Source organism: Microsporum canis, genomic scaffold (genome assembly GCF_000151145.1).
Source record: "Microsporum canis CBS 113480 supercont1.6 genomic scaffold, whole genome shotgun sequence".
NCBI lineage: Eukaryota > Fungi > Ascomycota > Eurotiomycetes > Onygenales > Arthrodermataceae > Microsporum > Microsporum canis.
In genome coordinates, this window is record NW_003299164.1 from 617,191 (window position 1) to 632,233 (window position 15,043).

The following is a 15,043-nucleotide window of genomic DNA, read 5'->3' on the forward strand; positions in this document are numbered from 1 at the left end:
ACAGCCATGCACCATGACATCTCATATCATCTCTTCCCTGCAGCTTCCTTTCATCCTATCCTCCAGTCCAGCCTCCAGTCCAGCCAATCCAACCTAGTCCATCTTCCAACCCAACCTCTAATCCACCCTCCAATTCAATCTTCTCAACCTTCAACCCCTTTTCCAGCCTCTCCTTGTAAATCCCTTTGGAAAGTTCTCAAAGTACAATCCATCCCAGTAAGTTTTCAGTAAGTTTCTCTTCCCCGTATCAACTTGCTTCTTGTCAATCCCTTTCCAACCCTTCCTTTCCCTTTATCCTCCTTTCCACCGCACCCCCCCTTTTCTGGCCACCATCGTCGTCGCCTCGTCGTTCGCGGGTTGGACTTGTTGATGGGCTCATACCACCCTCTTCCACTCCTCTTCAACCCCATATCTCCTCCACCAACCCCCTGCCACCTTCTCCATCATGGAGCCCATCACAACACCTTCAGCACCACCTTCCCCCTTGCACGTCTGCTCTCCACCTTGTCGGTAGCCTCTTGAAACTTTTCCAATGGGTAAACGCTGTCCAGCAGTGGAGTACACTTTTCCTGTTCCACCAAGCCTGTAATCTTCTGCAATTGATCTCCCCTGGGCTCCATGATGAAGAAGTGGCTCTTCACGTCCTTCACCTCCATCCCCGCTGGCTTAGCCTCCTCTGGTGATCCAACCATGCTAATCAGCACACCTCCATCTTTCACACAACCCCAAGCATCCACCAAACTCTTCCCTCCAAAACAGTCAATCACCAAATCCACCTTCCTCCCTTCCTTCTCTGCCGCCCACTCAGTCAATGAGGTTTTCTTGTAGTTGACTGCCTCGGTCGCCCCCTTTGATAGCACAAACTCCTCGTTCCCGTCTCCACACGTCCCAATAACCGCCTCGAACCCAGCTATCTTTGCAATCTGCAGAATCCACATACCCACAGCTCCCGATGCTGCAGTAACAGCAATCCTCTTTCCCTTAGCTCTGTCGTCCTCCGGTCCACTCCACAAGCCAGACTGGTCGAAGAGTGCTTGCCAGGCTGTGAGTGCTGACAGGGGCACCGCTGCAGCTTCCTCCCAACTCAAATTCTTCGGTTTACGCGCCAACTCGCCGGTAAGCACGATAGTGTGGTCTCTGGCAGCTCCGGGGCGAGAATATGGGATGCGAGCGTAAACTTGGTCGCCTGGCTGAAAAGGTGAGGAAGGAGGCGCCAACACCACTGTTCCTGCAACGTCTGGTCCCGGAACCGTTTCCTCCTTCTTAAAAGTGACGTACGTGTGCCAGATCAGTTCTCCAGCACAAAGGGCAGTCGTGTGGACGCGGATGAGGTGTTCCGCCCGCGTCGAAGTGGGGACGGGCGTAGGACGCGTCTGTAGCGTCAGGTCGATGCCGGCACGTCCTGGTTGACTGAACGTCCAGTTGGGGGTATAGATGCTGCTGAAGCCATATTTTTGGGTATAACCTCCGTTTCTTTGCTTTTCGTCTTCAGTATACCAAGATCAAGTCGTGTCGTCTTGTCCAGGAGTATGTATATAAACCTGTGAAGTGATGGTCAATAGATATCACTGTAAAGAATAAAAGAGGGGGAGAGGAGGTCTTTTTATATAGTCACTATCAGCCCCTGCTGGCTGGCCATATCATCTCGCTAAGCAAATACGAGCTCGCCGCGTCCATGTGCTTGTGGTGTGTTGTTTGGTGATGGAACACAAAGTGAGACTGAGAAATCTAGAAGTTCGTTTTGTTGATTTTCATGTTTTGTTTTTCTTGTTTAAAGTTAAGATTTGGAAGGCTCGATCGGCGATTACATCATAGGCTGGATATTACATAATCCCGAACCGGCGAAACGGAAACTTTTTTTTTTAGATCGGGGAGTCGGGAGTATATAAAGCAGATATAAGAAGAGACGATAGGATAAGTAATGGAAGAGAATAGGATAGTTGATGGTAAAAGGCTATCTATCGCCAGGTGTCTCTCTTGGTTGAGCCCGACACGCCGCATGTCTGAGGCACAGTGTACTTCCGGTTGGGATCCTGCTCCCAGACGACTTCTCCTCCCCTCTTGCGGATGAACTTATATTCGAATGCCACGGCAGTCGGGAGTTCGACGTCGGCATACCATTGGTGGCAGTTGTCAGCATAAATGTCTGAGTTAAGAGGGACAGCCTTTTTGACGTCCCATGAGCCTAGCTCCTTGATAGACCCGACCAGGAAGACGTCTTCGCCGAACTGCGTCGTAGCGAGCAGCTTGAAGCGGACGTTGTTCTTTGTCGGCAGAGCAGTCGGACAGGGAGATGGTTCTGCCGTGGGTGTAAGGTTTGGGGGCCAGTAGGTTATTGTTGCTGCTTGGTAAGGGCCTCTTGCGGATGATGGCATGCAGATAGAGGGTAGCTCTCGGGCGTTCTTTTCGCCCCAGGAAGATGGGACAACAGAGTTACGTCGGGCCATCACGGTCAGATATGATGCATAAGACCAGGTGAGATCTGATACAGATAGTGGGAGCCCGTTATCCCTGGAAAACTGTTCTGAAAGCATCCCCGTGCACGGGGTGTATTTTTTCTAACAGCACGATAGTCAATACTTGGGATACACCAAAAGGCGAAGAAGAGAGAACAATCTGGTAAGGGAATACTTACCGCGACCTCGATATACCCTTCAGCATAACCCTTCACGACAGAAATGATATTACCGAATTCCGAACTGGACGACTGGTGTGTGCCCATCTGCACCTGCGGATATATGTCTTTGAAGAAAGGCATCGACACCTCCGTGACCGTGATTTTACCCACCTTGTTCCACTGGTGAATGGCATCATACAACTGCTCGGCTGCCGCATATGTGGCCACATACCACGGGTTCCCATTAAAGTACACGTCTTCAGGATACCTTCCAACAGCCACTGCTTGGCCCTGCTTGATACCACCGTTGATTTTGTAGATGGTCCGGAAAGAATCGGTGACTGCCTTGTGGTTTGCCAATGCTCGTGCAGAGCAAGGCTGGAAGGTAGTATCGTCACACTCTCCTTCGGGGTCGAATGTGTGAATGGAACCGAGAATGGAGGCCACATCCAGGCCGGAGCGACCTTGGCCATAGTTCGATCGAACGGCTGTTCCGGTCCAGTATGACTGCAGATAACAAAGTACTTGAGGTGCCTGGGACTCACAGTGAGGGCAAGTTTCATCAAGTGCGCGCGCCATATTACCGCCTTCCACAAGAGCACGGTGTTGGACTATGGTGGTGAAAAAGGAGGGCCCATTGACCTCTTCCCATAGGTCTATTACATTGTTTATCATTAGTTATACATACCTTCAAGCAAGGGAAGAATAACATACCAAAGGCCGAAGTATTCCAACGTTCACTGATATATGAAAGGTCATTTTTGACCACCGGCCACACGATCGACTTGGCAACATCATAGTATCCGTTTGCCTAGATTAGTTGAATGGTGAGAAATGCGACACTTGGTTATATTAGGAGACTTTGTATCCTTACAAGAAGCCATCTCGCATATTCAATCATCGCAGTAGCCCTAAGAGCTGGTCCATCAGCCTGGGGACGACCCCAGTCCTCCATATACGGCGTTTCATCCACTTGGTACTTCGGTTCTCCCAGCCCTCCGCTCGAGAGGCCACCAGAGCGGGTGTTCAGCAGTTGGATGCGTGCTTGAGATGAGATGTATTCCTGGATCGCCCCTTGTAGACCAGTGTTTCCCGCAGCGAAGGCATCGACGATATACTTGAGCACCAAGGCAGAGTCTCGAGTCCAGGTGAAGAAGTCTATACGAAGGGTCAGCTTATTCGATAATGTCAAGCATATTTGAAGCCTCACAGTCTGGATCTCTCCTGCTCGGGCTCGCAATGACAAGACCAGGTCTCGTATCCCATGCATTTGAACCGTTTAGCCCGATGTTATCGAGCATGCTCTGCAGTGTGCCATCGTCCACGGTATCGAGGACGAACTCCGCAGGTGTACGAAACCTGGCCTGAAATGCTATAACAGCAGGGAAAACAAGGAGAGAAGACCATAATCGACTAGTTAACCGCATCGTGAAGTGTCTCGTGAGCTACAATTGTAACTCAGCAAACGTCTTCTGCCACGGTACTTTTATATACTCCCTCCACGCAGAGAAAAAAAGAGACTGAAAAACGAGAAGCCGGTTTTGTGCGACGCCGAGGGTCAGCTTCCTTACTGGCTCTTATATAGAGACGTGCCTATGCCTCGGAACGAGGATGACGAGAGGCGAAGAAGAACTCCTCCAGGCCAGTTTCCAAGTCCAGGATCAAAATCTGTCGTCCTATATGGGGCATATAGAAAAAGTTGACAACATCACGCGAGACGGTATGAGAGAACAAGGCCGCTAGGTTCCACTATCTCCGCATCGATGTCATGGCAGGGAACAGAAAGCGGTTCTCTGGTTCGTTAAGATGGGCTTTTTGAGGGGAAACAGGGTTGATTTCACGCAGATGGTTACTTGATGCAGTGAAACATTTAATGTATAAGATGTTTACTATTATCATAGAACTCCATATATTCACATGTTTGGAAGACGAGATGTGTTTCTATGTGTCAATTTTATATTCAGATGCAGGGATACTTCAATTGCCGGGATATAAGACAAGCACTATGCACCAGGTATATATATAGAAAGGCTGCTTCATTGGAACGAGAAACGGTATCTAGGTATATATTTTCTGGTTTACTCTCTCTACAGTAGCTCCGTTGAAAGGAGAAGTCCACCCCCAGATGCATGTGATCAAACCCCCTATAACAGTGAGATGCTGGGCCCGCAGATCGACCCATCACCAAGAAAAGGAATACGAACAATAACAAGGGCTTGATGATCCCGGTTCGAGAGACCGGTGTCTCTATGTATTAACTTTTAACATCAACTCGTGGGAAACGTGATAAACAGCAGGACAACTAAAAGACACCGGTTGATCATAGGATTGTGCCGAATCTAGAAGCAAATGTTGTTATTAGTATTACAGATCAAACGGTATGCAAAGGAAGAGAGTGGAATAACTTACCCAAAAGTCTGCTTGATGCTACGAACGTAGTATCCATCCCAATTGTGTTTAACGACATCTTCCTGTCCAACTGGCACACCATCCCATCTCACGTTCAAGACAGTGACGCCGTCAACGTCGTTTTGAACAAACTTGATCTCCTGGGTACTGTAGTGTCCTTCAGGCCACTGCGCCAGTCGCCATTTCTGGACGATAAGGCCAGGTTTCTCAAGAGTGACATACTCGCCATCGACGTTTCCGTCAAATATGCTAAACTGTCCACCGACCTTGGCACCGTCGAATCGACGAGGAGCTCCGCGCGTGAAAGCTGCGAGACGCTCAGGGTCGGTGAAGGTAGTATACAGCTGTTCAGCAGTGGTACGGAACTCGTCAGAGGCGTTTACGGAAACGGTGTTGACAGAAGATTTGCCAGTTGAAGTGGTAGTGGTAGTAGTGGTAGTGGCTGCCGTGTCAGCGGCCTTTGTAGCTGGCTGGGGAGTGGAAGACTTAAGGGTAGTAGGCGTAGAGAAGCCGCTGGATGGGTTGGAGCCAGGGGCATGTTGGATGTCCTTTCCATGCTCCTTGATCAGAGCCGGGGCGAGTTTGACGAGTGCAGCGCGCAGCTGGGGGACTATCTTCGAGCGAACAAGGTCTTTCACGGGCTGCTTCTTCGCGGTCTCGGAATATATGCTCGTGTCAAACTGTTGAGAGTCGTCTTTGGTTACAAAAAACTGCTATATCCTACATGGGGGGGAATGCTTCGTCCAAAAGAGGGATCACATACTACGTACTCATCTGCCTCAGTGTCATGCGCAACCTCGGGGATTTTAATCGAACCAGTGACATCCTCTTTCTCACTCGTGGTTCCTGATAAAAGAAAAGAAAAACACTTTAGCCAGAGCTCAACCATGACAAACGTCGATATGAATGCATGCATTGCTATCTAGAAGAACAAGTTATGGGTAGGTAGGCATATCCACAAACCTTCATAGTCAAGCTGTAATTTGACATCGAAGAGGGTTATAACTTTTCCTTTCCGCTGGCTGACGTCCACGTCGCCATCCATGCGGACAAGTTTATTAATCTTAGCCGTCACACCATTCTCCTCGGCGGAGATTCCAACAAGGTTCTCCTCTAGATAGGCCTTCGCCCAGCTAGTGACATTCTTATTCACCCAGTGCCAGTTGTTGGGGTTATGGAGAACCATTTTGAGAATAGATTCGAGCTGTAAAGAGGGTTAGTCCGAAAGAAATATAGAGGACGGCTGCTCTGCTTTAAAATGTCCTTTTTATCTGTATTTGCACCAGTAAATATTAGCCACACAGCTCAATGAAGGCAACATATTGAAATAAATGGCGATGAAAGGGTTTTTTCAGATGGGCTTTTTCTTAGCCCGGGTTAAGCATTCCGCATCAAACAGAGTACAAATCTTGCTAGGACTGGTGCCAGCTCATGGGTATCATCATAAAAACTTGTGATGAATGGTGGTAATAGATATCAAGCGAGGGGCTGGGAATTCTTACATCAATGGTAGTCAAGAGGCAAACAGACGCTGCGAGAAGTGAGTGGTCAGCCAGCCCGAGGATTGAAGAGATTGAAGAGAGAGAGAGAGAGAACAAGAGCAAATATATCACTACGTTTGGAGCAAAAGCGGTTTTCTCTTCTGCTTCTTCTTCTGCTTTTCTTTTCTTCCTGGTTGAAGTCTTAGAAAGCTCTAGAAAGAAAAAGTTGAGGTTTTATCAAGGTTTTAGAAGCATCACGTGATGAAGCTTGACCTAGACGTTTTAAGGGGCGAAACGAGATGGAAGACGAGAATGTTAGTATTATTTTATTAGGGAGGATATAGGTGGCAAAGGACAGCGGGTTATCCTTGAAGATGCAAACGGGATACGGGGTAAAGCAAACGAAGCAGTAAGCACTAGATTATCCATTCTATACATAGAATACCTCGTCGAATAAAGTCATCAACGCCATTTCATATTCATCAGCGCCTCTTCTAAACCAGCTAATTACTCGGAGACCATAAAAACAAAATGTACAAGCGAACGTAGATGGGTATCAAGCATTATTAGAGTAAGAACACATAGAGAAGAAGCAATATAAAAAAAATAAAACAAAGAAACTGCATCTTCACGCATACTATACCCGGGTAGGCACGGGAAAAGAAGATATAAAGAGCAGATAGAGCCTCTTTTTCAAGTTTGTTCCATCTGCTCCATTTCTTCCCATCCACCTTCACTGGCAAGGCGGTGGCGGACACGTTCCTTGACGCCATCCAACTGCTGGCCTAAGGCTTCAGCCCACTGGCCTTCGACCATGCCGACCTTCTCCTTCAGGTCCAGAGTCAGGATCCTCTCTTCTTCGGACCGAGACTCGTGCATCTCAAGGCGTACATCCTCCTCTGCCTCACCGGATATAATCCGCTGGACCTCCATAAACTTGCAGTTGGCGTTCATCAGGCCGAACTTGATCTCATGCAGGAGGCAGAGGAGGTTTGTCTGAGACTCGATGAACTGGTACGTTGATTTTCCGGCATGGGTGACCAGCGAGTAAAGGTATTGCAGCGGGAACTGGTAATAGCTTGGGTTCTCGTCATATTCCTTCTGTGGAATGCGAACGGAGAATCCTTCAAGGCTCTGGGGGATTTCCTGCAGGATTGTTACGATGGGGGGAGCGATGTCCCAAAAGGCAGAGAGTTGAGTTTCGACGCCTCGGCTGACGTTTGCTTCGATGACGTCCATGAACGTCTCGAAGCGTTTAAGAGTCCCCGCTACGAAGGCTAGTTTTCGATCTTGTGCATCACGGATGAAGAAGTTGTCAGTTTCTGTGAGCTTTTCGGTATTGTTGGCCTGGCGGTATGGTAGAGATACCACGGCCCTGAAGTGTTCATTGCGCTCACTCAGGATATCGTACTCCTCGCGAAACAGGTTCTCGCGGCCTTCGAATAGCCACTTGAGCTGTGTCAACTTCTCTACCAGCTCCGGCTCCTCGTCACCTTCCTCCTGCGTCTGGTCAGGCGTTTGATGCTGTGCTGAATCGAAGAGTTTCCCTCGCAGCTCATCGATGCAGGCGGTGGCAATCTTGATTCTATCCTTCAAGATGCTCTGCATCGGCTCCAGAACATCGACCTGATACATATCAAACTCGCTCTGAACTATGTCACGCTCTTTCTCATCTGCCTGTGCCTGTCGACCGGCCTCTGCATCGGCTGCTTCGGCATAAGATATTGCGCCAGTTTCGATACCCTGATTCACCCGTGCCCTGAACCCGCGAAGTTCCTCCTGAGACTCCTTCTGGTGTTTCTCACGAAGGGCTTTTATTTTCTTTTCGTAACTCGCTTTGGTGGTGTGGACCTCAGACAAATCGCTTATCGTCCGGACTGTGGTTCGATAAAATGCCATATCCGGGTGATTGTTATTTACGCCCGGATAGTGCCTTGGGTAGGGGGGAGGTAGAGTAACTAATCTTGAGATATCCAACTTCCGAGCTTCACGATTGATCGCCGATAACGTACGCGAGGGTCCTGGAGGCCGGGGAGTATCAGGCTCATTCCAGCTGACTTTCTCCGGAGGGTATTCGTCTGGCCCGTAGTTTGCAAAAGAATTCTGTTCACCAGAATACTGCTGGTCATAGGCAGTTTGTGTCGGGGTCAAATGGTCCATTTGCATTGCTTCACGCATTTCTCGCGGTAAACCCATATACTTTGTTTCCCGTTTCGTGCGCGACACTTTACCACCGGCATCTCCACTATCACTGCCAGTCTGGGATTCCCACCACCGGCTAGGAGCTCGGCCTCGGGAGCTTTCCTCGTTGCTCATACTCATGCTCGCGATAGGCGACAAGGCTGGCTTATATCCATTCCCAATGCCGGATTCAATTACAGAAGGCCGTCTCTTGGGGGTGGTTCTACAGGGAGTCTGTGGAGGCTCGGATGGGCCAACAGACCTATCCCTGGCTTCAGCCTTCAGTGGGTTCCTGGTGAGGTCGAATAACTTGTCAACAACCGTCTTGGGGTCGAAAGTCAAGTCTCCCCAATCCGAGCCATACTGCTGACGACGGATACCAGATTCCGCAATTATAAAACCGCAAAATACCTGCAGAGCATCGGTAGCATTTGTTGCTTCTGACTCTTTCCTAAGGTATTCGTGATATCGACGTTCAGCGTCCTGGATGAATTTGCCATCAATAGGAGTATAGGGCGCGGCCTTGGGCGAGGGGCGCCGAGAAGGGATCCTGCTTGGGACAAGAGGCTGTGCTTCCAATGGCGAAACATCGACAGGAAGATGTAAAAGGTGTGATATTGGCCTGTCCGAGCCCGCACTCCGTGGCTCCAGCCCAAGCAAAGCCGCATCCTGCTGTTGTGCTGGGGGAGGGGTTGGTAGGGCTTTAGGAGGTAAATTCAGCGACTCAGGCTGCTGCATTGGCGATTTCTGCTCCCTTCCGGGAGAGAATGGAGGAGTTTGACCCCGGTTTGCCAACGGCTCGTGCGGAAACGTTTGCAATCTAGGTGTGGCAGAGTATGGAGAGCTGATGCTATTTATTTTATTGCTGAAAGGCGAGCTGGCTGATTTAGCGCTGTGTAGAGGCTCCTCTCCTGGATTACTACGAGCACTGCGGGGAGTGGCCCTGGTGTGGGTGCGACGACGAACCAGGCCGCCTGACGTAGGGGAATTGAGGACGAGGTCCGTAGGCCATGACATGTCGTTACTTTCGTCTTTTGACTCCTGTCCAGCAGCGCCGCTTTCAGTTCTGTTATGCCTGCTTTGGATGCGGCGCTCACGAATCCCTTTTTGACTCGGGGCCCTGGTGGAAGACGGTGCTGGCTGGGTTGGCGCATCATGACGGGGGTTTGGCACGGCGTTGGACAAGCTTGGAGAGGCAGGCACCGACCTTTGCTGCGCATGGGGGGATGCTGATGTCCGTCCAGGCACGGCTGAAGCGTTAACCTGGTCAGGCACCCAGCCAAGCGGAGTTGCAGGTATGGTTGGAAGACTTGGTTCTATCGACGATGAGCCAGAACCCGAGCCCGATCGCAGTCTCTCTTCTCTACTCTGTGATGAGCCGTTTCTCTCTACAGCAGACTGGGCTGAGAAGGACGTCCTTCGTGGAGCGTTCGCCGGAGGGGGTCCTGGAGGAGGAGGCGGGAGCGGCATCCCAGGCTCCCATCTACTGACCCTTGAGGAGGAATGGCCATCTACCTGCGTGCTGGCCCTGTTTGATCTTCTGTTTTGGGGTATGTCACCAGTAGACACCGCTCTCCTTGATGCTGGGGGTACGGATTGTAAAACGGTCTGAGACGAGCCGGACGACGACGGCTCGGTGCTACCAATCACAGAACCCACTCCATAATGGCTCTGCAGACGAGACGAGCCATCGTTTACTGAGGGTTGAGGGTGCGTTGAACGGGAAGGCATGAAAGAGGCCCGACGGTCAGGGTGTGACTGTTCAAGCTCATGGCTACTTACGGGTGATGGGCCGGGGCGGGGAACGGAATAGTGATACCCTGGAGATTCTCTCTGACGAGACTGCGAAGGGGCTGCCTGTTGAATAGGCGCAGATATAGGACTTGGACTGCTGGCGACTGGGTAGCCAACCTGTGGAGATTGGGGTCGCTGTCCCCGAAAGGTTGCCCTGGGGGGCGAGTACGGAGGCGGCGGAGGAGAAGCTATACATTGATCCCTCGCGTTAATGTTCCAAACAACTTTTGCGATATATACATATTACGCGAAGATAGTAGTTATACCTGTCACTGAAGTCGAGGAAGCTGAGGCCTGATGTACCATCCCCGTTGCGGCAACGGGCGATGTACCACCAGAGATGGGTCCCCATTCCTGTGGATTATAGCGCGAGTTAAAGGACCGTGGCCGTGCGGAGATGGCCATGGGCGACGTGGTAGCCGTCACACCGCTCAGCATACCGGATGAGAGGTATGGCGAAGTCATCGATACTGGAGTGAACGAGAGGCCGCCGGCAGAGGGTAAGCCGGGGGGACCTGGAAACTGGAGCCCACTCAACGACGTCGTGAGAGCAGGAGGCTGGACAACATTCTCTCGACGGCGCGGGGGGTGTGTAGGCAGAGAGAACGGGGCTGAATGAGGAGGTACCGGTATGTAATGGTGAGAAGACGATGTCTCCAAGCTATCCGGCGTCCAATCCAACGGGCTATTTTACAAGCGCAGAGAAAAAGGGGAAGAGAACCAGGTCAGCCCGAATGATACTCTCTTGAGCCCGCCAGAACCCCAGTCCGCAATTCCGCTGTAGAAGAGAAAGGAGAGGAGGAGGGGAGGAAGAAGGACTTGACGGGGGAAAAGAAGACGTTGGATGTATTATTAAATGAGGATTTGCCACACCTGTTCATCTTATACCAGAAGCTCGATATCAGACCAGGTCAAAGATGCGGTTGCAGCAACGCGGGCCAACAAAGGCACAAGGGTATGTCGTGCGTTGACTCGCTGTCCGGCGCCGTTTTTTTCTGGCTTCACCAGCCTAAAAGAGCCAAAATCACACCAACGAGAGCGACGTGGATGCCACCAGCGCGTGGACGGTTCACCGGGAACGAATGCATTGGCTAACCTGAAGGCCTGTCCAGGTCTAAAACGGCCAGGGAAGCGGAAGCTATTTTTTTTTTCCTCTCTGCCTTTTTTGGGGGCCAGGACGAAGTTCGGTGGTTGGAGGTTGTGAGTCGTCCAGGACGAGCGAATCGACGGCTTGCTGGGTTAAAAATAACCCAGACCCTGTCGAGCAGCGCTTTGTACACAGCAGGATGCAGGCTAAGCAGCGATATTAATAAAGTAGCGATATTAATAGCATCTTAATCAACGCTAAGAAGTGGGCGTTAGTCAAGATAACCACGATCAAAGGGACGGTCGAGACGGAAAAAGCAACGTAATTTACTCCATATTCTCAAGATGGCCTACATAGTATTCTTCCAGACGAGAGATCACTTGTAGTCCAGCTCCCACCGACTTGCTGGCTCTGGATGCCTTGGGGGATCATGGTGCGTACTCCGTCCTCTGCTGTATGTAGGTGCCGGCGTAACTACAGAGTACCATGTCAGCCAACACGTTATCCTCGAGACTGTGTAATCACACTTACTGCAAGCTTAGCACTGGCATCGATGCGTGCATGAAGCGTCCCTCCTTGTCTCTTCCTGCAAGGCGGGCGGTTAACCCATCGCTCCATTCGCTGGGTGGGAGGAGAAGCAGCCAACGTGATGTCCTCACTGGCTGCCACCGACACTCTCTGGCCGGGGTGACCCTGGAGGCAGCCTTTGCTCCAATAAGACTTGGTAGTGCTGTGAAGTCACCAGTTAGTACCAACACGGAGAGTGTATGCAGAGTCACTCTTACTTATCTATTCGCCTAGTTATATTCACATCCATCGCGGAATCCGTAGACCATCTCTGGCCTTTATATACCTGTTGCATCGTTCCCTGCTGGACATCCTCCCATAACTGTTACCCTGAGTCTTTCCATCACGGTGTTAGGCACGGACAAGCCATAGAAGAGACCATGAGACTGCCCCCTAGCAAAATCGTAGCTTGGAACTTCCGAGATGACCAAGGGGGCGGTTGTGTACTGTTGAGCACCGCCAGCCAGGTCGGGAACAGTTATGAGACGAAGTGGTGGGAGCCATCTCTTTGGCTCTATTCCAGACGGACATAGACCTGGACTTCGCATACCCCCAGGAAACCCCACGGTTCAGGATTTAAAAGCAGCTATGAGGAAAGACTGGGAGTATTCCAATGCCTCAACCTGCTCCTAGTAATAGGACTGGACAACTCGCAACGCAGACGAGCAAGTGTTTTAGCTATATCTGGTCCAGACGGTCGGACGCCTCTTGGATGGCTCTACCTCTATCTTCTCCCTCTTCTTTCAACGTGTTCAGTCTTCTTCTTCTCTAGGGAAGAATTAATATCCTGTCGACGAGTGGCTCAAATATAGTAAAATACTTTCATTCATAGCTCACCTAGAAACAGTCCTAGTTGGGGAGTAACTGAAGAGTAAATATAGAACTTCGAGCTGTTTCTCTTTTGCTACTAAGTAATCAACTACCGCCATCATATACTACTATTCAACCGCATATACATCTATGGATGTTATTAACCGTATATTCCTCTCCATTATACACTGGTCGATTGGATGCAGAGTGCCACAGTGCAGCAGTATGTGAGCCCAGGGTAGGACGTCGTGGGACGTGCAGAGGAAGACAATAGAGGAAGACGATGAAACTGGTGAATCATCTCGTTGCTGCCTACGTATGGAGTGAGCTCCTCATGAGATTTTTAGAGGAGTTTGTCAAGATGAGGCTGAAGTTGATGGAAATAAGTTGTATGGAAGGTTTTATGTGACTTTCCATGGGTTATCGAAGTGTAAAGAATAAGGATGAAGAGCTGGATAAGAATAATTGGTTGATTATTATTAACCAAGTATGGTTCGTTAGATTAAGATTGATATTGATATACGTTCGACCAGTTTTTACACCTAACTAGCTACTCGTATATTGCATTACCATTCCTATTCCACGACCCAATTGAGGCCCCGTTGGCCACAGCCAGGGTGATGTTGCACAGTAACTACTCACTGTATGATGTGGGAAACCCTATGAAGGACCTATGCTGCATTAAAATTAGCCCAGTGCCTCGGACATCAAGAAATGCAAAAGAAAAGCGTAATGTGTAGTGTCAGATCAATGCCCTGTCACAGGCTGTGGTCATCAATGTATAGACTATGTTGACCGTCGTGATAAAAGAGTAAATCATCATATAGAACGGGTAGGATGGAAGATGTAACGGGGAAAATACACGGACAGCCACGTACCATTGCGCAGACTTTAGCCCGACGGTGTCATGTTGAAGCAACTGCATGTCTGAGACACCGGTTAGCCGCCGTCACCATGTGCTTCCAACTGGTATAGGCTCGGGAACGGGTGTTCAGGGAAGTTGACATTCTCGTCTTTGCTAGCGAAGCTAGCTTGGACATATGCTTGTCTTTGTGTCGTAATTGTCTCATCATGTGGAAAGGTGGAGAGTGGGCCAACAGGCACAAACGTACCGTTAGAAAGTGGCAGCCTATGTACAGATCATGTTAGTATGATGAGCCATGCAGTGCATTATGTGGGTGATATCATGGTAAAGGCACATGTTCAGTTTGGCATGAATGGTTATTTGAAATATTTGTGTCTGCATCGAGAATTCGAATAAGACTCGTCATCAAGATGTCATCACAATGTGGGAGTGCTAGCTGAATATAGTGCAAGAGCGAACTAACCATCTGACAAATCTACGTCATAGTGATGCAGTAGCAACTCCTGCGGTTTATGCAGTTAGCTAGGGCAAAATTCAAGTCATGGTATACAGCATTTTGTATAAGCCACAGATCAGTGGGCGAGGTTTTCTAGGCCTGCCGCAATGGGGCATGTCTATCATGACCGGCTTTGCCGTCAGAGCCCAGTGCCATTCATCCTTCTGTGTCCTTGGAGAGGCGAGTTGAGAAGACGGTGACGCCTTACATGGGTACTTATACCTTGGAAGGTATGTATTAGGGTGGACCTATTTAGCCCTTCTAACAGTTAGCTTGATATCCAACCAGATAATGCAAGAGTCAATGGTAGAGAGAAAGCCGAATCAGAAACAGCCATTTATAGTAACGTCAACAACCCGAAGGTCTCAGTCGGTATTTCCAGCGTATATTATAATAAAAATAATCATCATGTAAGGCAGCGAAGGGAAGTTCAAGTAGATATCTTACCTATTCATCTCAGAAAGCTACATCGAATGGCCTGTGCCTAATACTAGACAAAACACGTTAGCATCAAGCAGCAAAGAACGCGAGGTCTTCAAATCAATGGCAAGTGGCCAAGTACACTTCAGACTGACGTGTGCAATTATGGAGTTTCATGTCTTCCGAAGAAGATCAAAGACTCTAGTTTAGCGGTTATACAAATCATCACCCAGGACAGAACACAGCACAAAAAAGAAAACAAAAGGAAACCAGCACTGTTCAAGGCCAACTTACCCAGAAGAACAGCCATGGAAGC

General features: G+C 49.6%; 4 protein-coding genes across 4 annotated transcripts; all 4 read right to left on the minus strand.

The window, feature by feature from the left end:
- Window positions 1-455: 455 nt before the first annotated feature.
- MCYG_06366 (alcohol dehydrogenase zinc-binding domain-containing protein) lies at window positions 456-1,450 on the minus strand (the record flags this gene model as incomplete). Its single annotated transcript, XM_002844356.1, has 2 exons — window positions 456-1,294; window positions 1,417-1,450. The coding sequence occupies 2 exons, from the start codon at window positions 1,448-1,450 to the stop codon at window positions 456-458; spliced, it is 873 nt and encodes a 290-aa protein (XP_002844402.1).
- A 508-nt stretch (window positions 1,451-1,958) lies between these two features.
- Window positions 1,959-4,044, minus strand: MCYG_06367 (glucoamylase; the record flags this gene model as incomplete). Its single annotated transcript, XM_002844357.1, has 5 exons — window positions 1,959-2,558; window positions 2,636-3,273; window positions 3,332-3,428; window positions 3,492-3,775; window positions 3,828-4,044. 5 exons carry the CDS (start codon window positions 4,042-4,044, stop codon window positions 1,959-1,961), a joined length of 1,836 nt encoding a protein of 611 aa, XP_002844403.1.
- An 893-nt stretch (window positions 4,045-4,937) lies between these two features.
- Window positions 4,938-6,212, minus strand: MCYG_06368 (Aha1 family protein; the record flags this gene model as incomplete). The annotated part of the gene is made up of 4 exons (XM_002844358.1): window positions 4,938-4,956; window positions 5,027-5,739; window positions 5,790-5,872; window positions 5,990-6,212. The coding sequence occupies 4 exons, from the start codon at window positions 6,210-6,212 to the stop codon at window positions 4,938-4,940; spliced, it is 1,038 nt and encodes a 345-aa protein (XP_002844404.1).
- A 988-nt stretch (window positions 6,213-7,200) lies between these two features.
- MCYG_06369 (conserved hypothetical protein) lies at window positions 7,201-12,386 on the minus strand (the record flags this gene model as incomplete). The annotated part of the gene is made up of 5 exons (XM_002844359.1): window positions 7,201-10,670; window positions 10,749-11,093; window positions 11,923-12,043; window positions 12,101-12,299; window positions 12,355-12,386. The coding sequence occupies 5 exons, from the start codon at window positions 12,384-12,386 to the stop codon at window positions 7,201-7,203; spliced, it is 4,167 nt and encodes a 1,388-aa protein (XP_002844405.1).
- Window positions 12,387-15,043: the final 2,657 nt, after the last annotated feature.